Source organism: Talpa europaea (assembly GCF_964194135.1).
Source record: "Talpa europaea genome assembly, chromosome: 10".
Classification (NCBI taxonomy): domain Eukaryota; kingdom Metazoa; phylum Chordata; class Mammalia; order Eulipotyphla; family Talpidae; genus Talpa; species Talpa europaea.
Genome location: NC_140077.1, coordinates 29,070,659 through 29,095,776, shown reverse-complemented (window position 1 = coordinate 29,095,776; position 25,118 = coordinate 29,070,659). Strand labels below are relative to the sequence as shown.

At 41.6% G+C, this 25,118-nt stretch overlaps 2 protein-coding genes across 7 annotated transcripts in view; both read left to right on the top strand.

Annotated features, from left to right (window-relative positions):
• Nucleotides 1–16,936, top strand: part of WASHC2A (WASH complex subunit 2A) — a gene marked incomplete at its 3' end in the record, with an annotated part of 46,956 nt that extends 30,020 nt beyond the window's left edge. For 3 of the 6 annotated variants that reach the window (XM_084245359.1, XM_084245360.1, XM_084245358.1), the window contains exons 18-29: nucleotides 181–350; nucleotides 2,853–2,955; nucleotides 4,432–4,584; nucleotides 4,759–4,941; nucleotides 6,708–6,836; nucleotides 6,962–7,042; nucleotides 7,599–7,721; nucleotides 8,442–8,504; nucleotides 8,852–9,058; nucleotides 11,868–12,485; nucleotides 14,499–14,676; nucleotides 16,797–16,936. In XM_084245359.1, coding sequence (XP_084101485.1) covers nucleotides 181–350; nucleotides 2,853–2,955; nucleotides 4,432–4,584; nucleotides 4,759–4,941; nucleotides 6,708–6,836; nucleotides 6,962–7,042; nucleotides 7,599–7,721; nucleotides 8,442–8,504; nucleotides 8,852–9,058; nucleotides 11,868–12,485; nucleotides 14,499–14,676; nucleotides 16,797–16,936 — 2,148 coding nt within the window. The remainder of the gene's footprint in view (nucleotides 1–180; nucleotides 351–2,852; nucleotides 2,956–4,431; nucleotides 4,585–4,758; nucleotides 4,942–6,707; nucleotides 6,837–6,961; nucleotides 7,043–7,598; nucleotides 7,722–8,441; nucleotides 8,505–8,851; nucleotides 9,059–11,867; nucleotides 12,486–14,498; nucleotides 14,677–16,796) is intronic. The other 3 variants (XM_084245363.1, XM_084245361.1, XM_084245362.1) reach the window with 3 other exon arrangements.
• Nucleotides 13,478–13,693, top strand: LOC311179139 (phosphatidylinositol N-acetylglucosaminyltransferase subunit Y-like; the record flags this gene model as incomplete). The annotated part of the gene is made up of 1 exon (XM_084246108.1): nucleotides 13,478–13,693. One exon carries the CDS (start codon nucleotides 13,478–13,480, stop codon nucleotides 13,691–13,693), a length of 216 nt encoding a protein of 71 aa, XP_084102234.1.
• Nucleotides 16,937–25,118: the final 8,182 nt, after the last annotated feature.

Below are 25,118 nucleotides of genomic sequence, written 5' to 3'. Positions count from 1 at the left end.
TAAGGGTGATACACATAGTTTAATACTTAAATACACTTAGTTAAAGAAATGTAAGTTCTATTTTACACATAATTGAATCCTTAAATACAACTTAGTTTTACAAATATGAATTTTATTTTACTTCTTAAATTTCTTAATCTTAGTTGTCACTTGATTTTAATATGTATTTTATCTTCTTAGGACCAGTGGAATGTTACTGATTTGAAGATCAGCTCAGCATCTGAAAATAGGCCTAAAGGAGAACTTAGGGACCCTGGGACCACCCAGAACCAGGAGGCCAAAGCTGTGAAAAAGACCAGTCTCTTTGAGGATGATGATGATGATGACCTGTTTGCTATTGCTAAGGACAGGTGAGGTAGTCATTGTGAAAAAAATATTCTGTCAGAGTAATTTGGTAACAAATAAAGGTAGTTGATAACACAAAATATCCATTACTAGGGGTAACTTGCTAATCATCCGTTACCTGGTAGTGATACAAACTGAAAATGCCTTTGATTTTCATTTGCAAGATATTCTCCTCCGAAAGTGGGAAATATTTTTTGATACTGATTCTTACCTAATTTCTTCTATGATTTTAGCCTTAAAATATTATCTTTCTTAGTTTATTGGGAGTTTAAGTATAATCTGTTGTCTTTTGTTTTTTCCTCTGGGACACTCTAGAGAATGTAAAGTTAAGCCAGGGTTACTTTAGCTTGTCATTTTGGTAGAAATCTGCTCAGCCTGAAAAACATCCTTTAAGAAGATGGTTCCCCTCAGAGCTGTAGTGTGTCACATCAGTTTCTGGTGAGCCTTAGCTGATCTAGGTGTTCTTGCATGTTCTGCTCCTTATCTTTTTCTTTTTTTTTTAAAGATTTATTTTCATTTATTTATTTATTTGTTTGTTTATACAAGCACTGGGTACAGTCAGAAGCGCGGGAGGGTGAGAGAATTCACCAGAGCCAGAGTGGGGAGCAGAGCAGGCAGAAGGACCGAAGTACACTGCTGAGGGGAGCAGCGGGCGGCAGGAGAGGTCTGCGTGCCATGTGGGACCCTCCTCCGGTGGCCGGGGAGCAGCCGGGGATTGAACCGGCACTGTAGAGGCTGCGGGCAGCTTCGCAACCCAGCGCTCAACCGCTGCGCCACCGGGGAGGCCCACCTTATCTTTTTCAATGTTTGTCCTGGCAGATATTTATTTACCACTTTTTCTGTAAGTACTGGGGCAGACTCCTTGATGATAAAGTAGGTAAAGACAGACTAGAGGACTGTGATGAGAACTGTGGCTAGATGTTTGGCTCTGGTTGACCAATATGGGGTAAGAGATAGGTGAGTCATTGAAATGAAAATGAGCTCTCCTTTCCCCAGGTTCTTAGAGACTTTGAGTAGAGGTAATAGAATGTGTCTTAATAGACTTCTCCTTTCTATGGTACTGTTCTGTGTTAGGACAAGGAAACTCTTTTCTTCAGAGAATTAAAATTAATTATAGAGGGGGGATAAAAGGAAGAGGAATGTTGAAAAAAAATCAGTAACTCTCAACTTTAGAGAAAACGTTATTTTAATTTAAAAATCTCAAAAGTAGGCTGAAAAAAGTGTATAAAAAGTTCATAAAATGCAAAAGTTAAGACACAATTCTATTAATAGACTTAGGTTTTGAAGAGAAGACATGGAAGGACAGAGTGACACTTAGAAAGCCAGGGTTAAGCAGCTGCGGAGGCACCAGGCCACAGGTCACCATGGAAGCTGCCTTCCTGATCACTTTGGAAATAGGCATCCATGCCTTCTGGTTGTTCCTCTCCACTAGGAAGTTGTGAAAGAGGAAGCTTACCTTTGTGAATGCTAGTAGCATTATGTGCCTTGGCAAGGCTAATAGCGAGGGCATCTACACGGACAAAATTAACCGAAAAGGCATTGAAGAGGGCCTTGGATTCTTCTGCAGAGGGTGAGGGACAGAAGCTGATGATTTGCTAGATACAAAATTGTAAAGGCAGGAATGGACACTGAGCAGGTTCTCCGATCCAATGCAGACCGGGTAAAGGAGGAGTCACAGTCCTCAGTGGGTTTTTTTTTTTTTTTTTTTTTAAAGATTTATTTATTTATTATTTATACAAGCACCGGGTACAGTCAGAAGTGCGGGAGGGTGAGAGAATTCACCAGAGCCAGAGCGGGGAGCAGAGCAGGCAGAAGGACCGAAGTACACTGCTGAGGGGAGCAGCGGGCGGCAGGAGAGGTCTGCGCGCCATGCAGGACCCTCCTCCGGTGGCCGGGGAGCAGCCGGGGATCGAACCAGCACTACAGAGGCTGCGGGCAGGTTCGCAACCCAGCGCTCAACCGCTGCGCCACCGGGGAGGCCCCCTCAGTGGGTTTTTTGCAGGTCTTTTATTGGGGTTCACCAGGCATATGGCAGGCAAGGGTGCTGGGGGGCCGGGAGGCTGGCAGTCCTCCCAGCCCCCAGCAAATCCTCACTCTGTCTGGGCTCTCTGGCATTCTCTGCTTCTGCTGCTGCTTCTCTGCTTCTCTCTCCGCTTCTCTTTCGGCTTCTGCTGCTGCTGGCGTCCCCGTGACGCCGCCCTTAAAAAGCACAGTCTTAGCCCAGGTGTACCCACTTCAGGTGCCCGCCATCAGGCATGCACTCAGGACCACAGGGTTCCCTCATCTATCCTGATGGCGGGAGGGCAGAAAAGCCTGACATTTTTCCTTACCCTACAATAATGCACCCACTTCAAAGGTTTTTCTTGTTTGCTTTCAGTTGTGTAAGGTCAACAGATGACTTGGGCAGAATGGTGGTAGGTGGGTTCTTATAGGCGTGACCTGGAAAGAATATTGTACTTTTTAAATTCATGTTTTCCTTTAATTTGATCTCTTGTTTGTTTGTATAGTCAAAAGAAGACCCAGAGAGCATCACTCCTCTTTGAAGACGACACTGATAGTGGAAGTTCTCTGTTTGGCTCTCCTCCCACGACTGTTCCTTCTGCAGCATTGGTATTCTTAACCTTTTAGGCCTGGGAAATGTGCTTAGGTGTTACATGACGTCCCTGAATCAGCTCCTAAAATCTCACATGGGAGGCTGAGTTTATGAAAAATTCCTTTGCCTTGTTTTAGAATGAGATCTTCTCATTAATGTTATTTTGCAAATGAAACATATGCAAAGCTTGTAGGAAAGGATTCTTCCATCTCATGCATCCCTTTTAGTGTCAGGTGTAGGTCTTGAATCTCAGGGAGGAGTTGCCAGACTTAGATCCAATGGCATGGAGTAATGCTAGCAGTTTTATCTTACCTCTTCTGAAACTCTGTGTTTCTAGTCTTTTATTTCAAGTTTAAATGATTATGCATTGTAAGGATCTCTTCCAAACAATAACTGAAAATCTTCATTTCCCCATTCCACTTATTTATAATATTTGCTATTACAGGTAGATATGCCCTTTTTTAGTATCCCAAATATGTCTTCCTAACTTGATTTAGATATTGCTTCAAAGCTTACTGCCTCATAACATCTAATCTAGTTAGTATGATAGAGTTGTTTTTTACTAGAGAATTTAAGTCACCTGACCCAAGGATGCTAGAAATTCTTGGCCAGTCACATAATCTCAGTTTCCTAATCTCTGACATTTCTGGCTCTGAGAGATGGGGGAGTGCTTAACAACTTATGTTGAGTGTAGCTGTCTTATATAAAACGTGGTATTTCATATACTAAATGATACTGTCAAATGAATGGGCAGACAAATGTTTGATGGCTATTAATATACATTTAGAAGAAAGCAAAATAAGGACAAATTGAGATATAAAACTCTCTCAACAAAGGAACACATACTTAACGAAGAGGATAGGAAAATCTCCTTAGGTGACTTCTGGCTGGGCCTGGTGAGGAGCACGTTATGGAAGCATGCAGGCTTATAATAGAGTTAATGAGTAGTGAGGATTGATGAGGTACCAATGATAGAGGGAGTCAGTTGGTGGTATTCTGCTTATTTAGTATCCTAAGTATGTCTTTCTAATTTGCTTTAGATATTGCTTCAAAGCTTATTTTCTCATATCATAAAAAAAAAATGCATTTTCAGCATTTGTTTAGTGCAAACAGTGCAGATTTGGGGTGGGAGATGAAGTAATCTGGTGGGTGTTTTTTATTTCAGTAAGATAGCTCTGGATGAGGTCTTATAGCTGAAATGTTAGGGGAGCGAGTCAGGAGAAAGTAGCAATTGTGTCTGGGTAGTAGAGGTATTCAGGAGCAGTACTTAGAGTCAGCAGACATGAGGTAGATGCAGCGCTAGGGTGACAGAAACTCTCAAGTGCCATCTCTGCAAGTCTGAGGCAGTAGTTTTTCTTGCTAATCCCTGTTTGTGTCCCTTTGTTGTCCTGGCCTCTCTCCTGCCCCTGTGCATTTGGCTGGCTCTGTGTATGGCTCTGCAAGTCAGGCACACTGTTTGTTTATGAGGATGTCATTGTCTTGTCTTTTGGTAGAAAACAGAGACCGTCCCTGAGGTATCATCTTTGCTGTTCAGTGATGAAGAGAAGGAGGCACAACTGGAAGTGACACCTGTGGATAAGAAGGTCAAGAGTGCCAAAGACACATCAGGATTTGGGAAAACTCATGTGGCTGAAGAGTCAGAAAAGGTGGACCTTTTTTTTACCTTGTATGTTCTGGTACATCGGCCTCATGTTATTCTAAAACATGCACACACATGCACAACCCTTACATTTTCCTGCCAATGAGGAACTTGTGGAACCCCTGGACAGAATTTGTGTTTCCAGATGTTTACTTATTCTTTTCCTTCTTTCCATTTTCAGGAAGGACCTTTGACTATACCTGCACAGGAAGCAGTCAAGCATTCTGATTTATTTTCTTCATCATCCCCATTAGACAAAGGAACCAAAAGTAGAACCAAAACTGTTCTTAGCTTATTTGATGATGAAGAGGATAAAACAGAAGATCAAAATAGCACCCAAGCTCCAAAGAAAGAACTAGGAAAGGTGAGCAAAAAAATAAAATTTCAAATCTTTTGAAGAATTAAAGAATCTCACTTCACAGTGAGTTGCTGAAGGAATGAAGGTTCCAGTTTCTCCACATCCTCACCAACACCTACTGACTTTTGGTAATAGTGTAGCGAAGATGTGGAGAAACTAGAAACTTCATTCTTTGCTACTGGGAAAGAAAAATAATACAGCCACTTGGGCAAATAATTTGCTTTTTTCTCATATTGTTAAAGCTTGTTACCGCATGACCTAACAGTTTCACTGCTTGTATAGATCCAAGAAAAGTGAAAGCATATGTTCAACAAAAACTTGATTCCCGGAAGCTATATGCATTTACTAAAAGATGAAAGCAACTCACTGTCGATCAGCTGATGAAAGGATAAATACAATATAGTGTATCTATATAGTAGATTTTTTATTTGGCAATAAAAAGAATGAACTGTTAATATTTGCTGCAACAAGCTGGATGAAAACAGGCTGGATGAAAAAGACTCTATAGTGTGATTCCATTTATTTGAAATGTCCTGAATGGGCATGTCTATAGAGATAGAAAGTAGATCAGATCAGTGGTTGCTCGGATTTGGGCAAGAAGGATGGATGGGAATGGAGAGTGATAGCTAATAAGTTTGGGCTTCCTTTGTAGGTTAATGAGAATGTTCTATATCTAGCTTTTGGTGGTATTTGTATAACTGAGGATATACTAAAAAACATTGAATTAGACCCTCTAACTGGGTGAATTTTAATAACATGAATTTTATCTTCCTAGAAATGTTAAAAAAACAGATGGCAGGCCATGGAGTGCCACAAATTTTTTCTTTTTTGTAAATGGGCTAGGAATATATCTTTGTTGATTTCTGCAAAAAATATTTTATGAAACTTTCATAATATTGGCACTATACTATATCCCTTATTATTATTAAAAGCTACACATAGTACATAGGGATAAATTGCTATATTCTAGTTTTTTACTATGTGTGATTTTGTACTGTGATTATTATGGTTGTGAAACTTTAGTTGCTGTGTTATATTGGTTTTTTAGTAGTATTCATAATAATTATTAGTCAATTTTTGATGAGACATTTTGTCAGAAATGAATTTTCTTGTTTCATTTGTGGTTGTGATAGTAAAGAAGAAATGGGGATATATTTTAGAATGTCAAGTCTGGGATAGGATCGTACCAAACCTGGTAATGTGAATTAAGTATCCAATATCCTAGCAAACAGAAACTCATTTGGAGTCTGAAGGTAATGAGGTGGGTAGAAGGTGGATGGGCATAGGAAACATCTGATTAATCCCCTATCCAGGTCTTAAGCAGCTGACAAGTTAAGTATACACGCTTGAGCACACTGCACAATCTGATTATTAAGTCAGCTGCTGTCAAGTCTTCTTCCTTTGGGGATGAGTTAAAATGAATAATTTTGTGTGTTTTCCTCCCCAAAATGTTTCTCATTATGGAACTGATGGATTGTTTTTTAAACAGAAAGTTCAGATACAACACAAAGCTTGAAAGATGATCTCTCCAGATTATGAATATGTTATCTGTATTTCTATATTCATTCGCCACTATTTTTGGTAGCTCCTTACTAGTCCATTGCGTGAGGGTGACATTCGTCTTCTGATTGGTGCTTAGGTTGTGTCTAACCTGTAGCCACTGTAACTGAGCTACAGGGGATACCTTTCTTGTTCTATCTTTGCAGCCATGCGCAGTTTCCTTGAGATAAATCCTAGAAGTGTAAACACGTGAACTTCCTTCTTTTCCCCAGAGTCCTGATGCTGACGCCCGCCCCAAGAGCACAGGTGTCTTCCAGGACGAAGAGCTGCTTTTTAGTCACAAGCTGCAGAAGGACAATGACCCAGATGTTGACCTTTTTGCTGGTACCAAGAAAACGAAGGTCAGTTTCAAATGGTTGTACTCATCATGACTTCGTTACTGCATCACATGTTATCTCAGAGATTACCTTGCTCGCTTTTAAATTGTTTTATTTTGGATATTGAATTTGAGTTTTGTCTGTTCTAGTCGTTAGAGCCAAGTGTTGGGAGCCTGTTTGGGGATGATGAAGATGATGATCTTTTCAGTTCTGCCAAGTCCCAACCTCTGGTACCAGCCTTTTGTTCTCAATACTTGCATGTGTGGGAAAGCTTCTGGGAGAGGAAATTAATGTCCAGTTATATGCTTAAGAAAAATACACTGAATTGTGGTGCTTCTTAGTAAATAAACAGCTAATAATGTGCTCACAAGAGCGTCTCTTATCCCATCTATGTTCCCTAACATTAAAATACTAACTCAGACTTTTACTGTGTCCTAAATTTATTTGACTTTTAAGTTGTTTATTGAAAGGCCAGTACATACAATATAGTGATTAAATATTTGTGCCTCTCATATACAAAACTTTAAATCTGAGTGTTAGCCTGTGATGTGTCATTTCCTTCCCACCCCAGTAGATTTTGTAAGTACTCTCTATTTTCTTCTAATTCTAATGGACTCAGAGTCGTTAGAATTGTGTTTCTCAAATGGTGCCTTTGAATTAGTTCAAGGAACCTCACTGGAGAAGTTGCTTTTAAAACTCACAAGTCAGATTATTTTTGCATTATGATTTTTTTCTTTAACATTTCTGAGATACTTCACAAAGACTTTTTGTATTTTGCTTTTGAAGATACCAGAAAAGAAGAGGATAGTGAAAAAAGACCACTCTGTTTCCTCTTCTAAGAACCAGAAACATACTGAATCTACTCAAGGTATCAAGGAAAAAAGCATTTGGAAACCGGAAACATCTCAGGTTAGAACTGTTCTGTTGAAAGAATTCAACTCTTGTTTGCATTCCAGTACAAAGTAACTATACCATGCAGACCCAAGACCATCCAGAGTTCTCTTAATTAAGGAGGAAATAGCATGTAGGATCTCCTCTTTTTGCTGTATTTTTCCACCTTTTCTCTTCTTTGCTCTCCACACTTCAGTCCCATGAATTTCTACTTACTTGATATAAATTGGATTCCAATATAGAGTTATGTAAGGTAAGGTTAAGAATCATCTTCCCACTTGAAACCCCATTTCTCCCTCTGGGCTACCTTGCAATAGAACCACATTAGTATGAAGTATAAATTACATCTGATTCTTAGTTTCCCCTGTGTGTTCCCCCTCCTGAGATTGGTCCTGCTAGGCCTCCATCCTCAGCCTTTGGAGCGTCTCCTGAAAACTGATCAGGGCAGAGCAAGTTCCAATTCTGGCTAGCAGCTATCCTTGCATGTCTTACTGATGCCTCAGGGTCCTGAGCTGAGAAAACCAGGCTCTAGAACTGGCTCATCTCCCATGATGCATCGCAAGTCTCAACTTCTTTTCCTTCTAGAACTGGGGAGATTTGAATGCCTTTTCCATTAAAGCATTACAGAAAGTAACAGGTTTGCTCCTTCATAGACATTTACAGATATAAGTGTAATCCAAGAGACATTTTTCTTTCTGTTTCCCCCATGGATTTTTAACTCAATGTAATTTCATACAGGACTCGCCAGGTCCCGCTTCATTTAAAACCAAAGAGCCATCCTCTCGGATCTGGAAAATACAAGTAATTATAACATGTCTGGAATCTTCATTGCCTGCCTGGGGCATCTATAAACTTTTTGGGATTTTTAATTTTGTTAGCTGCTGCCAGGCATTTTCTCATCTCTTCCCTACCCTCTAGTTGTTGCTTCTTGTGCACTATGTCTATAACATCTGTTCTTTGAGCCCAGTGGTGAACACAGGTGTATGATCCTCTGTCTTAATTGTAAAAGTAGGTGGGGAGATTTTCCTGCATTTCTCTTTTTTCTCTCATATTATGCATTACACTGAGTCTCTTGTCATCTGTCACAATAATAGCAATAAATGGCCACATGTAAGAAAATAAAGACTATTTTCATTTTTCTTCTTTAGGCAAATTTAGCAATTAACCCAGCAACATTGCTGCCTGCAGCAGTTCCCCAGATCTCTGGAGCAAAGCCTGTTTTGCCAGAACTGCCTTTTCCTGCATCTGAACCTGGGAGGAGTCAGGAAAATATGCCTACTCTTCCTGGGAGTGGAGAAATTGGAGTGAGTTTTGATCTTCCAGCTCAGGCAGATACTTTACACAGTGCAAACAAGGTAATAAAACCACCTTTGCTTGCTTTTTCTTAACCTAAGCATCTTGTATGTTTCTCCCTAGTCCCTCAATTACACACAGTAGATGACCCTGGCTCCCTGTTAAATGAGTCCCCTAATCCTTCCTTTAGCCTTTCCACCCTTCTTCCACCTCCTTAGTTTTGCTTCCACATTGCCACTACCTGAATTCATTAGGGTTACATTCTGCTCAGCAGCCAGAGTAAAGTCCTAGGCTCTTTGACACTACCACACGGAGGTTTTCTAGCCACAGGGCAAATTGTACCCCTCCCCCTCCTCTGCTGGTTCCTCATTGCCTGAAGGAGAGCATTTGTCTCCTTATTTTGGTATTAAAGTCTTTTATTTATTGATTTATTTAAAGATTTATTTTATTTATTTATGCATCCAAGAGCTAGGGTGCAGGCCAGAGGTACAGTGGTAGAGGGGTAGGGTGAGAGACAGTGGGAAACAAAACAGGCGGATCTACTGAAATGGACTGCTGAGTGGAACAGCAGGCAAGACAGAAGAGGTCTGCTGCGCCATGTGGGTATGTGGGTTAGCTCCCTGGCCGGGGATTGAACTTGCGCTGAGTGGCTGCCGATAGCTTCATAATGCTGAGACTTAACCCTTGGCACCACCAGAGAGGCCTTATATTAAAGCCTTTTACCATTCTTGCTTACCAAAGCTTCAGCTGCCTCCCCCATCACTCCACACTATCAGCCTAAACTCCAGTCAAATCACTCACCTTGCCCCAAACACACACTGCCCTGCTGCCATTGGCTCATACTGCTTCTCTTGTCAGGAGAATTTGTGTAATGTTTCCTTCCTCTGAGATCTCATGGCAGATTTTCCCTAGTCATACTGTTTCATATGACTGAATGAACTGGGAACTCTCTGAGGTTTTGCTTTCATTTTAGTGGATTCTTTCATTTTTATCGAATCTTCCTTTATTAGAAAGTCCTACCTGATCTCTTAAGTGACAGCACCTAGGATAACACAGGCAAATATATTCAAGTTTTCCCAAATCTGTTTTCATTATGAAAAATGAAACCTTTCTTTTGTTTTTTTTTGTTATCTTTTTTGGTGTCTAAATCTAAATTTTTAAGTTCTTTTTAAATTTAGTTCTTTTTAAATTTTAATTTAAAAATTTTTTTTTAATTTTAAATTTAAATTTTTAAAGTTTTTAAAAGGTGGGCCTCTCTGTTGGTGCAGGCGGTTGAGCGCAGCACTGTGAAGCTGTTCGCAGCCTCTGCAGCGAGGGTTTGATCCCAGCCGGCCCGCGAGAATCTCACATGGCGTGGCAGACCTCTCCTTTCTCGCCCGCTGCTCCCCTCATCAATGTTTTTCAGTCAGTCTGCCTGTTCTGTTCCCAGCTCTGTCTCTGGTGAATCCTCTCTCCCTCCCACGCAGCTGGCCTGTACCCCAGCTCTTGTATAAATAAAAAATAAAAATCTTTAAAAAAAAAGTTTTTAAAAATTACTTGTGAAGGGCCTCCCCGGTGGCGCAGCGGTTGAGCGCTGGGTTGCGAAGCTGCCCGCAGCCTCTGAGGCGCCGGTTCAATCCCCGGCTGCTCCCCGGCCACCCGAGGAGGGTCCCACATGGCGCGCAGACCTCTCCTGCCGCCCGCTGCTCCCCTCAGCAGTGTACTTCGGTCCTTCTGCCTGCTCTGCTCCCCGCTCTGGCTCTGGTGAATTCTCTCACCCTCCCGCGCTTCTGACTGTACCCAGTGCATGTATAAACAAAACAAACGAATAAATAAATAAAAACACATGCCTCTTTATTAAAAAAAAAAAATTACTTGTGAAATTTCTTTGAAATAGGCAAACATAGTCAAGTGCTTTGCCTAATACAGCTTGTGCCTTCTCACAACTACTTGATTATATATTTTGGAAAATGTCACAAATACTTCACAATATTTCTAAAAATGGAGTTTAGAAATCAGAACCTTTAATATGACCTCAAAATATGTCACTTATAATATTATTAATATATATTATATAATAACTTATATTTTGAGGTCATATTAAAGGTTCTGATTTCTAAACTGTATTTTTAATGTGAAATATCTGACATTTGAATTTAGTGTTTGTTGACTTGAAGCAGAGTATCTAGGTTACCTTTATTTACTGTCTTACATGTTCATGCTTTCTAGCTTGATTTTTTTTTTAATTTTTTTTTAAAGATTTATTTATTTATACATACAAGCACTGGGTACAGTCAGAAGCGTGGGAGGGTGAGAGAATTCACCAGAGCCAGAGCGGGGAGCAGAGCAGGCAGAAGGACCAAAGTACACTGCTGAGGGGAGCAGCGGGCCGCAGGAAAGGTCTGCGCGCAATGTGGGACCCTCCTGCGGTGGCCGGGGAGCAGCCGAGGATCGAACCTGCACCGCAGAGGCTTCGGGCAGCTTCGCAAACCAGCGCTCAATCGCTGCGCCACCCGGGAGGCTCTTTCTAGCTTGATTTAAGATAACCCCCTATGAAGGTTATGACCAGAATTTCCCCTGATTTGAAAGATATTCACTTTTAAGTTTAGGTAAGAGTAGGGACCAGGAAAGTTTGTGGGACACAGAGCAGCAATATGCCTCCATAAGCCAGGTTCCAGTGGCAGATAAAGCCTTTTGTATGAAATTGAACACAAGTTGCCCTCAAAAGACTTTAAATGGGGAGCACTAAAGGATTAAGAATGACTTAGTCTGGTACTAGGAGCTTCCATCTCCTTTGGAAATCTTTTAGAATCACTAATTCCTTGCTGTTAAATTTGAACACTTTTTTTTTTTTTTAATTCATCAGATTAATGTGGTCTTTTGCCATTGCAGAGCCGAGTCAAAGTGAAAGGGAAGCGCAGGCCACAGACCCGTGCTGCTCGAAGGTTGGCTGCCCAAGAGTCCAGTGAGGCTGAGGACATGTGTGTCCCCAGAGGATCCCTTGCACAATTGCCGGATGGCACCATTATACCAGATGGCTATCAGTCACAGCCAAGGGTAGCTGGTGGAGAAGACAGATCTGAGGAGGCCATTGCAGCTGCCACTTCAACTTGGGCAGATGGTTTTGTGCCTGTAGTAGACAGAAGCCCCTTTGTGAAATCTCTGGGTCAGCCTCTTGAGGATGACCTTTTTGATTCTGAGGATATCTTTTCCAAGGTCTCTGGATCTCAGTCCACTGGGAAAACAAAAGTCAGTGTGAAGGCAACAGAGAACACAGCCAGCCTTCCAGGAGCAAGTAAAGAGACAAAACCGATGTTTTCCAGTCTAGGTGAGACAGGCAGTGATGAAGATATCTTTCAGTCTGTTAAACCAAAGCCAGCAAAGAAAACAAATCCTTTTCCTCTCCTGGAAGATGAGGACGATCTTTTCATAGGTCAGAAAGGCAAGAAGAAGGAATCAAAATCCAGCAGTCAACAGGATGTCATCTCAAAAGCACAAGATATTTTTGAGGTAATAGCATTTAACTGTATGCTTTACTGCCTAGTTCTGTGTTAAAGAAAATACGTGATTGGCTAATTTGAGCTACATACATAAAGTTTGTTTCATTGTTCCCCGACCTCTACTTCTTAGTAATTATAATTCTTGTACTAATAACTCTGAGGACTTACTCAAAGTAGTTTTTGTTTTGTTTCCTGGCTGACCATAAGTGCTGATACAAATGTTGATTTTTGTAGTTTTTAATCAGAGTGTTGCTGCAGTCATCTTCTTTGGCACGCCAGTCTGTGACATGTATAAAGCATAAACCTGGCCCTGAGTAGAGCTGACAGTTTAGCATAGACAGTAAAGCCTTCAGTGGTACTTGCTGAGCAAGTTTATTTAACATCAGGGTCCTGAGGGCACCAAAGAAACTAGAACCAGTGCAGTGCTCCTCAAAGCTCTTAGAGAGGAGAAGCTGACACAGCAGGGAAACAGATAATCTTTTCAGATCATTTTAAAGCCATAAAGAAAACAACCCGGAGGGGCTGTGTGGCTCAGCCTGCGCGGCCGGGTCGGCGGGGGACTCGGCAAGTGCGGTCGCCAGCTGCCAGACCATGCTGAGCGGAGCGCGGCCGGCTCACCTCTGCACTGCTGGCCACGGTCGCCCTTAGGTGCCTGCACGCATTGGGGGCGCGACCGTCAGTGGACCGGAGGGAGTGGGCAGAGGGTGCCTTCGACCCAGCGCTGCTGGAGTTCTTGGTATGCCCACTCTCCAAGAAGCCGCTCAGATATGACGCATCAACGAATGAATTGATTAATGAAGAGTTGGGAATAGCTTATCCAATCATTGATGGGATTCCCAATATGATACCACAGGCAGCCAGGAGGACACATCAAAGTACAAAGCAAGAAGAAAGAGTAACACCAGATCAGAATTGAAAACTACACAGCATTTTATTTTTCTTAACACCTTCTGCCTGATCAAAAGTCTTATCATAGTGGCAGGGAATAACTAGGGGAGAAGAATGTTTTTGTCTCTTCCTACGTTGACTGTCCTTATTCCACTGGTGTCTTTAGCAGGACTGTCCTACTCAGCCTCTGTGGAGGAAAACTTCCCACAGGGCTGCACTAGCACAGCCAGCCTGTGTTTTTACAGTCTGCTCTTGCCCATTACCATACCAGTTTATGTGTTCTTCCATCTTTGGACTTGGATGGGTATCAAACTCTTCAGGCATAATTAATGCAACAAGAACCAACATGGTATATATCAATAATTTGGCTTGAGCAACTCTGAAAGCTCAACTCCATGGAAATACTAGAAATCCACTTAATTTGTAGGAAAGATGCTTTACCTTGATTAGAGACTTAGAACTATGAGAGGAGGCATAAGCTGTGGAAGGATCTTTTATTGTATTTTTGTTCTGCCCTTGTTTTCAGATTTTAATTTATAACTGCTATATCAGAAAAACATTTCAGAAAAGTCTTGGAAATTAACAGACCCAACTGTTATGATTATTTCTTACCCCATTATCTTAAAGTTAATAATTTGAAATTTTATATTTCAGAATCTTTGGTAAAGTCACACGTTAATGATGACTGAAATATTTTTAAAGGTGCTATATTGAAGTAATTGGTAGAGATATGCATTTAAAACTACAGTAAAATGGAAATTTTACATAGTTGAAAAATTTGGTGTTTGTAAAATTACCTTTATTTTTTTGGCATCAAATTCTTTCATTAAAATAAGATGTTAACACTTTCGGAAAAAAAAAAAAAGAAAACAACCCCAAGCTGTGGATAGAGATGGGAGGTCTCCCTGAGGTAGGACCACTAGAGAAGGCCTCTGTATAGGGCTGGTATTTAAGAATGAGAAGGACCGGACCCAGACCCATCTGAAATCTGGACTGTTACATTCCTGGAAGGGGGGGAAGGTCACATGATCGTACCTAAATACCAGGGGTTTGCATTTCTCTATTTTTTTGTTAAAGTATTTGTTATCAAGGAAATTTGACTTAACATTGTTTTGCTTGTTTTTGGCTTAATCAGGATGATATATTTGCTACAGAAGCAATTAAACCCTCACAAAAAACAAGAGATAAGGAAAGAACATTTGAATCCAACTTATTTGATGATAACATTGATATTTTTGCTGACCTAACTGTAAAGCCAAAAGAAAAGTCCAAAAAGAAAGTAGAAGCTAAGTCTATATTTGATGATGATATGGGTAAGTGTTGTTTTCTGCACATGACAGTCATTACTGTTCAGTGACTTGCTGTTTCTCCTACTGCCTTTGCTAGCCCCTTTCCTGGAACATGTTTCCCAGTAGGTTTCCTTCAGCTTGCCAAGTAATCCTGAGTTAGGTTGAGGATGAATAAGTAAATGGATTTGGCATTTTGGTAAAGCAACTTTTTCGTGTAATAGACATCAAGGAATTTGAAGGAACCTGGAATTTGACCTTCAGTTTAACTTTTATCTTAGTCCAGCCCCTGCGAATGTCAAGCACCCATGACAAATATGAACATTATGATGTGAAAAGAAGGTCAGAAATTACCACACATGCGAAAGTAGACTGAGATGGGTGCCTTGTGCATAACACACTTGGTTGAGTCACAGCTGTAACTGGAGAGGGATTGTCACTGGTTCCATAGAAGAGTGTAGTACAGGAGACTAAGAAAGTAGGATGTAGTTTAGATGTTGCACCTCACCGAGAGCTTCAGTGTTTATGAATGTGCTTACTTTCCCTCCGTAGTATAATGTTTACTTTATTAATATAGAACCCTAAATGCAGGACTTGTATAAATGTCCTGTGTTGGTGGATAGGGCTAGGGCTAAGGCCAAGTATACACTTCCTACTTCCTCCCCTCGCTCCTTCATTTAAACCTTGGGGTTACCTGGGAAAAACTGGTGCTATAATGCCACACTATGTCTGTTCCCTAAACGGGCCGTATACTCTCTATCTGTACCAGTGTCTCACCTCAAGAGGTGCAGAATGGACTTTTTTATTACAAAAAAAGCAATGCATGCTTGTTATAGTAGATTAATACCGTATGGAAAATATCCAAATTGAAAAACCACCTTAGAAATAACTACTGTTTTGTTTGGTGTGCATCACATGGTGAAACTTACATTGACTTGTAAACATAGAAATATATTCTCATTTCCAAAATAAGAATACCTGTTCTGCTCTTCTTTTTCATTGTCACTCCATGTCAATACATACAGAGTTCTACTTCCTTATTTTTAGCCACTAGTCTTTTGACAGTGATCTGTTTTTTTTATTTTATTTTAATTTTTTTTTTTTTTTTTGTGGGACCCTCGCCGGCGGCCGGGGAACGAACCGGCGCTGCAGAGGCTGTGGGCAGCCTTGCAGCCTAGTGCTCAACCGCTGCGCCACCAGGGGAGGCCCTCTGTTTTCTTTATTACAAATAATGTCGTGATCTTTAACATTTGTGTATACATATTTTCATGCACAAATGTTAAAAATTTCTACAGGATAGAATCTTAGAAGTAATATTACTGGGTAAATAACGTTACTGGGTAACATGTCATGTGAACACTAGACTTAGTGAAACACAAAGTACTAATATAGTAATAAAGCTTTAAGTTCTTATCTTTGAGATGTTTAAAGTAATTGGATTTTTCTCAAATAGAGTGACTCCTATACTGGATTTCTCTTTGCTTATTTTTATTGCTCTTTTAAAATTCACTGGGAAAATCATGTAGAAATGTGTATAATGTCACAGATAGTAAAGTTAGGAGCTGGATTGGTGATCCAGTTATCCTTCCCTTTTTCTTCTCCTGCATGTGAAAACACATACAACTTGGTAGCTGAAAAAAATTGTGCTTAAAGAGAAACTGTAAGGGCCTCCCCAGTGGCGCAACGGTTGAGCGCTGGGTTGCAAAGCTGCCCGCAGCCTCTGCGGCGCCGGTTCAATCCCCGGCTGCTCCCCGGCCACTGGAGGAGGGTCCTACATGGCACGCAGGCCTCTCCTGCTGCCCGCTGCTCCCCTCAGCAGTGTATTTTGGTCCTTCTGCCTGCTCTGCTCCCCGCTCTGGCTCTGGTGAATTCTCTCACCCTCCCGCGCTTCTGACTATACCCAGTGCTTGTATAAATAAATAAATAAACAAATCTTTAAAAAAAAAAAGAACCTGTAACTTGTATGTAATCATAAAATTTGATTAGTTGCAGAGCTTAGACTCTGAGGCATGGCTTTACCATACTGTTTCTTACACTGTTAGCAGATTTGCATCTTCTGTGGTTTATCTAGATATGTCTTACGAGCACCCACATTCTTGTCTATTCATTACGTGGTTTTTTTTTTCTCCTTTTTTTTCTTTTTAAAGATGATATCTTCTCCTCTGGTATCCAGTCTAAGACAACCAAAACAAAAAGTCAGTCTTCACAGGCAGCGCCTGAACCAAGATCTGAACAGAAGGTGTCCAGTATATTTGATGATCCCTTGAATGCCTTTGGAGGCCAGTAGAGCATACAGAGTTACCACATCTCACCCTTCAGCTACATTCTTGAGTTATTGATGCTTTTATGCTCATTGTCTTAATTGAATTACAAAAAGTAAATACTGAAACAGTTCACCTCTTAGCCAATGCACTTAATATTTTTTGCACTAGTTTAAATCATGCTTAATACTACAAAATAAAAAGAAATGTTTGACTGTTTTTTTTTTTTTCCAAAACTGTATTTTTATTTCATTAGCCTTGGTAGGACCACACTATGATTTAGGACATGTTAGAGAAGAAACCTATTTGTAGCTTTCATGAATATGCAGGGAGTCACAGAAATAGCAAATTCCAGATAGGTGACCAGAAATCCTTCTTAAATGGATGAGAGCTCTAGCTTAGTTATGGCAGGAACAAGTGATAGAGGAAGATATATAGAGTATATAGGAGAGGAGGTTTCCTTTGATTGTACTGAATTCTGAGGCTCCATCTACAGGTCCACCAAGATAAAGTTTGGCAAACTATGACCCTCTACTCTGTTTTTGTAAATAGTTTATTAGAACACAACCATACTTGGTCATCTCCAACCCTAGGATAATGCCAGAGTTGAGTAGTTGTAACAGGCTGATGACCACAAAACCTAAGATATTTTCTATCTGACCCTTTACAGAAACAATTTGCTAACCCTTGCTCTTAGACATCCATTTCCATTCCTTGGAGTTTTGCATCATTTTGTGAAAGAAGCAGAATGAATCTAGGTAATGGTAGAAAAAAGCACTGAGGGTAGAAATGTCAGCCTCTTGTGCAGTACTGTTCCAGTGGTGGGAATGTTCTAAACTCTGTAGTCCAGTGTAGTAGCCAGTAGCCACATGGATAGTTGACTCCCATTCTAGTTTGTTTCCTGTGCTATGTCAACTTGGTGCTGAGTAGTCCATAACCCTGGCACAGCCTGTGGGTAGACCAGGTTTGGCTTCACCAATCCTGAAACCACTGACTTCTTTGTTGGGTACTTTGAAGATTGAATTGGGAATTGTTCAACCTTGGAGAAAGATTTTTTTTTACAGCTTCCACAGATCAGCTGTTTGCATTGCTCTGCTGTAAGAGTGACCCAATGGCAGAATAGAGTGATTACTAGTTGCCTACTCCTTTTTCCTATCCTTTTTGTTCACCTGCTTTCCTTCAAGTTACTGATACACATTTAGATATTTGTTTTGAGACCTAGATTTAAATCTGGTTCTTCCATTTAGAACAGTTTGAGGGTAGTCAAATTGCCTTCTCTTAGCTTCTCCTTTTGTCCAGTAGGAGTTTCAGTACCAACTTTGCAAGATGGTGATGGGAGAGAATATGCAAAAACCCTTTTAAACTATTACTCATTTGAGACATCATAGTTGGTGGTGATTTGGGAACAAATGATTTGGCCAAGGTAACAGCTTCTAGTGTTGGAACATGAGGTTTTAAACGCATCAGCCTGACTCCCTTCTGTCTGTGGCAAGTGGAGAGGCAGATGGAGAAACTGAATTTTTGATTTGAGTCACTCCACAGGCATTATTCTTCAGGTCTAGCATACAAGGCAACAATGATCATATCTTTATACTCAAGAGGCTCCAATCTATTAAACGTGTGGAGTTTAAGGAACCAGTGGTTGGAGGATGAAAGCCCAGTGCTTCATCACAAACTCCAGTATATGCTTAGTAGTTTGCTGAATTGCGAAGATTAATTAGTGGGGTAAGGGAGGATGCTCAGGAGAGTGAGAAAAAGATGGGATTCAAAGAATTGCTATTGGGGTTCACTGCTCAGAAGATGATGAGTGAAGCTGTAGTGGGAGATTACCATTCATTGTCAGTTGAGTAATCCACCTAGTGAAATAGGTCATTTGGGTTAGGAAGTCTGTAGTGATTGCATTTAGAACCACCTTGTGTGGGGAATTAAGGGATAAAAGCACCAGTGGGGACCCATCTCAGGTTTGTGTTGTCTTGGAAGCCTGTTATGGTCTACACCGGGACTCAGCAAGCTGGGAATGAAAGGAGAGGAAAAAAGGTTAGGTTTACCCAATGCTGGGATTTAACAGCCTAAGCTACCCACTTAAATACCTCGCTTACAGTTCTCTCTAAACTGGATGAGGAATCAGTGGGTAAGGACAATTGAGGTGGTTTGCTTTTGCCCTTGTCCTCAACCGGGCATAGCTGTGCCCTCATATTGCAGGTGAGTCAACTGAAGCCTAAAACGTTGGGAGACGAAGTACAGGAAGGGGTATCTGTGCAGGGCAGGTCGACTTGGAACACACGAGCAGTGCCCAGGCTCTGGAACGGCCTCGGCTGGCCAGCCTCCGAGAACCCCTTGTGCCCCGGAGCATCTCAGATAATGCGCTCTTATGCCCTCGCCCGATCGGAGACCCATGAGACCAATCCTGCTGTCCTCAGGAGGCTGTGCGATTGGTCTCCAGCCCGCCCGCTTCTCTGTCAGGTGTTTACTGTTAGTTTAAAAAAAAAAAAAAAAAAGGTCAACATCCGGGCCTCTCCCAACCGACACCCACCGCCGAACTGCTATGGAAGCCCCGGCTACCGAGCAACCGCCGGCGTCCCGCAACCAGGTCCCGCCCCCGCCCCGCCCCCGCTGATTGGAAGGCGACGCGAGCGCCGGCGAGCGATTGGTGCGCGGTGTCACAAAGGGGCGGGGCAGGCGGCCGCGGAGCGTTGCTCGCCTGTGTGAGTCCCGGCGTCGCTCGCCCGGCCGCGCCTCCGGCTAGGCCTGCGGGCAGGCGAGGAGCGGACCCAAGCCGGCGAGGGCCAGCGGGCCGAATGGGGCGGGCGCGGGGGGCCGCGGGCCGCTGAGCCGGGCCGCGCTCCTGCCTCCGGCCTCCGCGGGCCGGGGAGGGCGCCGGCCAGTCGGCCTTGGGTAGCCGGCCGCGCCCCCTCCAGCGCCGCACGGCCGCGCCCCTCAGCCGCAGCCCCGAAACGGCGCGGCCAGCCGCCTCCTCAGAAAACAGCCTCGGCTTGCGGCCCCCCGCGAGCGCCACGCGGGGCTCCCCGCCCCGCAGATTCCGACTCCGGGCCCGGACACTACCTTCCCCGTCTGGCCGGCGCGTCTGGGGCGCGGAGTTTCTGCCGGAGGAGCTCGGGCCGCGCAGGTGACTGGGGCGCGGGGGCCGCACGGGGAAGGCTGTTTCCTGCCTCGTTCACAGCCCCACGTGGAAATTGCTTTGTGGCAGGTTTATGTATGATTCTGCAGCTTGTGTTTGAAACTCAGTATGTTTTTCACATATTGATAAGAACAGGTAGCTAAAAACCACTTTTTTTTTTTCACTTTTTAAAGAGACTTTATTTTTAAGGAGTTTTAGGTTCACAGCAAAATTAGAAAGTCCAGAGATTTCCATATACCCCCTGACCTCTAAGTGCACAGCCTCCTTTCTGAAACCCAACATTTTTAATGGCTTCATAATATTCTGGATCTTTTTCTATTGGGGGAAAAGTTTCAGAGGAACTCCTTAGATGACTAAGCATCTTTGCTGCAGAGGGTGAAGCTGATTTCGAGTTCTGCAATGACCTATCCAGCCTTGCTCTCTTTAACTTCCCTGTCATCATAGGTGTTGTCTTTTCCACAGCTTTTTCAGAAGAGGTGAGCAAAATGTTTGGGGAATTGATTGAGAAACTTAGAAGAAAGTGTATTTTAAAAATTACTTTTAAACCTCTGAAGTGTTTTTTTCCCCTCTACTTCTTTTCCTCTTCCCTTTCTACTTTTGAAGTTGTGCTTCTGTCATTTCCCATCATAACTTTGAATCTTCATTGCCTCTCTTTTGCCAGCATCCTAGGGCCCCATAGTATGTGCTCAGTGCAGCAAGACCAGTCACCACTTTCAGAAGCTGTGTGCAGACCCTGCTTTTAATACTGGCTGGGTCTTTGGCCTGTGTAAGCTTCCCGTGGTCCCCCTGCTATCATCTAGTCTTCCAGTTTGGTAGAACCAGATTTTGTGGCCTCATTTTGTCCTCTCTCCACGATTAATTCTTCTAAGAAGTTGACTATTTCTAGAAGCATACATTTTCAGTTTTGAATTTGGTTACCGCTGTTGCTTCTTTTTGGTTATTGGAAATTACTCCATTGATTAGGACCCAAACTTTTCGTGGATGTGCCAGCATAATCAGCACTATTATTAGGTTGATATTTTGCTTTTAACCTAATAGTTGCTTTATCCATTCTCTATGGAATACTTCCAAACCTGTATTTCTGTTACCTTCTCTGCCTCCAGCCTATTTATTATTTTCAGGATATTACTATAGAAGAGTATTGTGGTGAAGGAAATGCTACTAGGGGTTAGCTTCATGCAAGGTAATTTTCCAACAGGCATTTCAATGTATTAAAGATAGTAAGAAGTAAAACCTGAACAATACAGCCATTTATCTTTTATTGAAGAGTAATGACCTTTTACTGCACCACCAATATTAATTAGCCCTGTACTTTATACTATTATTTTCTTGCTTATTATTATGACAAATAGTATAGCAACACTCAAAGAAGCTGTCCAATTTTTCTTCTTTGTAGGACCATTAGCAGTCTGCGCAGTGTATTTCAGGTTCACTAATTAGTTTATTATACTTCCTATTAGTGTTAAAAAATTTCACCCTCTAGCAGAAACCCCTGTGTGTGTGTGTATGGTATGAGTTGGATAAACTTTGCTGGGCTTAGTTTGGTGTGAATCATAACATGATTCCCATGGGAAACCAAAGTAACTTCTGGAGCATAACCAAACATACCCTCATCTCTAAGATAGGGTTAATATCTTGCCTGTGTCACAGATTTGTTCTAAGATCTATAAGGATCAGTTGAGAGAATGATTATTTATCTTTCCTTGGACAAATCAAATGAGTTCCAGTACGTACAGAACACTGTGCTAGGTGACGAGTTGGTAAGTTAGAGATGGTCCCTCCTTTTAGTAACCTACAGTTTTAGGGTAAAAAAAGTCACCCCTAAATTGAGGTAGGGGTGCAAAGTATTGATAGAAAATCATGAAAGTTTTTGTGGAGTAGTTGCTACTTGTACTGAGTATTTCAAGACTTTTAGGTGCTTGTCAAGTAGCCAAGTGTGGGGATAATGGGGAGTAGAGCAAAAAGCAGGTGCAGCAATATAGAGACCTACGTCTTGGTTTTCTGAAGCTGTAGGTGCAAATGATTAGAGGATAGATGTGACAGAGGTGTGCAGGGTGAAATGAGGTATGTATATAAGACAGAACTGAAGGTGAGATGCAGGATGTTAGCCTTTCTAAGGCATCTAGATTTTATTCAACATACTGTGGGAAATCATTGCAGGACCCAGAGTTAAGAAATAACATGATTAGTTCTACATGTTTAAAAGATAACTGTGCTCCAAATCTTATGTCATTGGGGAAATGCGAGTTAAAACCAAGATATGTGATATCTACTATTAGATTACCAAAATCCAGAACACTGACAACATCAAATTCTGTGGAGGACAGGGAGCAATAGGAAGTTTTGCAGCCACTTTGGAAGACACTTGGGCAATTGCTGACAAATCTGAACATACTCTTCCTGTATGATCCAGCAGTTGTACTTGGTGTTTACTCAAAAGTATTGAAAACTTATCCTTCCATGAAAAGCTGCACATAGATAACTGTAACAGTTTACTTGTAATTGCCAAAACTTGAAAGCAGTAAATCTGTCCTTTAGCAAGTGAATGAGTAAATAAACTGTGATATTTGGAAACAATGGAATGTTCAGCAATATAAAGAAATGAGTTCTCAATTCATAAAAAGATATGGAGGAAACCTATATGCATGTTACTGAGTGGAAGAAGCCAATCTGAAAAAACTACACACTGTGTGATTCCAATTATATGACATCCTGGCAAATGTCAAAGACAGCACTATGGGGACACACAGTGAGATCAGTGGTTGCCAAAGTTTTATGAAAATGGAGGAACGAATAGAGCAGTGAAGACATTTAAGGCAATGAAACTATTCTTTATGGAGCTATTATGGTGGATATGTCCTGTCATTATACATTTGTCAAAAATACATAGAATGTCTAACACCAAGAATGAACCCTAGTGAAAACTGCCCTTTGGGTGAGAAGGTATCGATGTTGGTTCATTGATAGCAACCGACATACTATTGTGGTGTAGGATGTTGCTAGTGAGGAAGGCTGTGCATTCCTATGTGTGTTGAAGATGTGGGTGCAAGGAATATTTGGATACTCACTGTACTTTATTTAGTTTTGCTGGGAACCTAAAAATGATCTAAAATAGAATGTTTACTGGGCCTCCCTGGTGGTGCAGCGGTTGAGCGCTGGGTTGCGAGGCTGCCCGCAGCCTCCGCAGTGCCAGTTCAATCCCTGGCTGCTCCCCGGCCACCGCAGGAGGGTCCCACATGGCGCGCAGACCTCTCCTGCCGCCCGCTGCTCCCCTCAGCAGTGTACTTCAGTCCTTCTGCCTGCTCTGCTCCCCGCTCTGGCTCTGGTGAATTCTCTCACCTTCCCGCGCTTCTGACTGTGCCCAGTGCTTGTATAAATAAATAAATAAATCTTAAAAAAAATAAAATAAAATAAAAATAAAAAAATAAAATAGAATGTTTACTTAAGGACAAAAATTCAGGTTTTTAGACTCATTTCCCTCATTAGTCTGAATTGATAGTTTCAATGAAATACATTCTAAAGTCAAATAGAAAATAATTCTGTGACTTTATGTGACCCCTCCCCCTGCTTAAATGTGGATAACTGAAAGTTATTGGAATTATGTGGTAATATGATGCCCTAATCCCATTTTTATTAAACTGTCTTTTAAAAAATTATCACTTTTGGTATTAGAAGAGAATGGTCTGCAAGAGTGAAGGACAGGGGTTAAGAATTCTTTCTAAGAAAATAATCAAAATCAACAAACAACTATGAACCAGAGACACACTTTGGCGGGGGTCGGGGAAAGGAGGGATTGGGGTCAAAATCAGGGGGTTGCAATTGTATGGGGAATATAAAAATAATTAAAAAAAGAATTCTTTCTAGGCTAGCAGAATTGCTCAATTGAGAATTAATGAGGCCTAAATTAAGTCCTAATTAATGTGAATGGAGAGGGTGACGTATTACAGAAACATGTGTTATTAGTATTAATCTGTCTAAATGTCATGGGAGTGAAGGAAAGATCTAAAATGATCTTTTCTTGCCTCCAGTGACTAGATTTATGGTGGTTCTCTTATCCAAGATGAAGACTGCAGGACAGGAAGGAGGTTTGTAGGAAAGATGATTCATTTGCGTATATTGGATTTCAGGTGTCTAGTGTCCAATTTTAGGTGTATGGAATATCGTGCCTATAGAATAAAGGTGTAGGTTATTAGTCAAACCACAGCCTTTCACAAGTGACCGCTTCTTTAAACATACTTCTATGAAAATAGTGGTGACTTTAGTATATCTCATCTCCTTTGGAAAAAAAATTAAAAATTTATGATCCATTATTCTTTTTGACTCTTGTACTTTCTACTTCCTAGTATTCACTTTTTGTTCACATAGGCTTACATACTGATAACCTTCTCCAACTCTGAAGTTTTACTCATTCTGAAATAAATTCAAAAGTTTATCCACTTAAGGGAATACTTCCCAACTTACTCTGTGAGGCCACTATCATCTTAACACCAAAGCCAGACAGACCCAAAAAGAAAACTGTAAATAAGTGTGCTGAGCTCTGGTAAGATACAGAAAAAGTATCAAAATATACCTGTTCATAATCTTACAGTCTAGTTGGGAGACTAATTTCAAAGACAATTGTGAAAAGTTCTGAATTAGACATAATTAGGCACTAAAATTATTTCTGGCATTGTCTAGAAGATTGTTATGGGCAGGCATTGTTCAGAAAATCTTTATAGAGGATTAAGACTTTCAGACAGGCTTATTAAAAAAAAAAATTATTCTTGGACCTCCCCTGGTGGCGCAGCGGTTGAGCTCTTGGCTGCAAAGCTGCCCACAGCCTCTGCAGCGCCGGTTCAATCCCCGGCCACTCGCGAGGGTCCCACATGGCGCACAGACCTCTCCTGCTGCACCCGCTGCTCCCTTAAGCAGTGTACTTCATCAGTCTGCCTGTTCTGTTCCCTGCTCTGGCAAATTCTCTCACCCTCCCGCGCTTCTGACTGTATCCAGTGCTTGTATAAGTAAATAAATAAATCGTTAAAAAAAATTATTCTTGTTTTTTAGGTACAGAACTTGAAACATGAACAGCG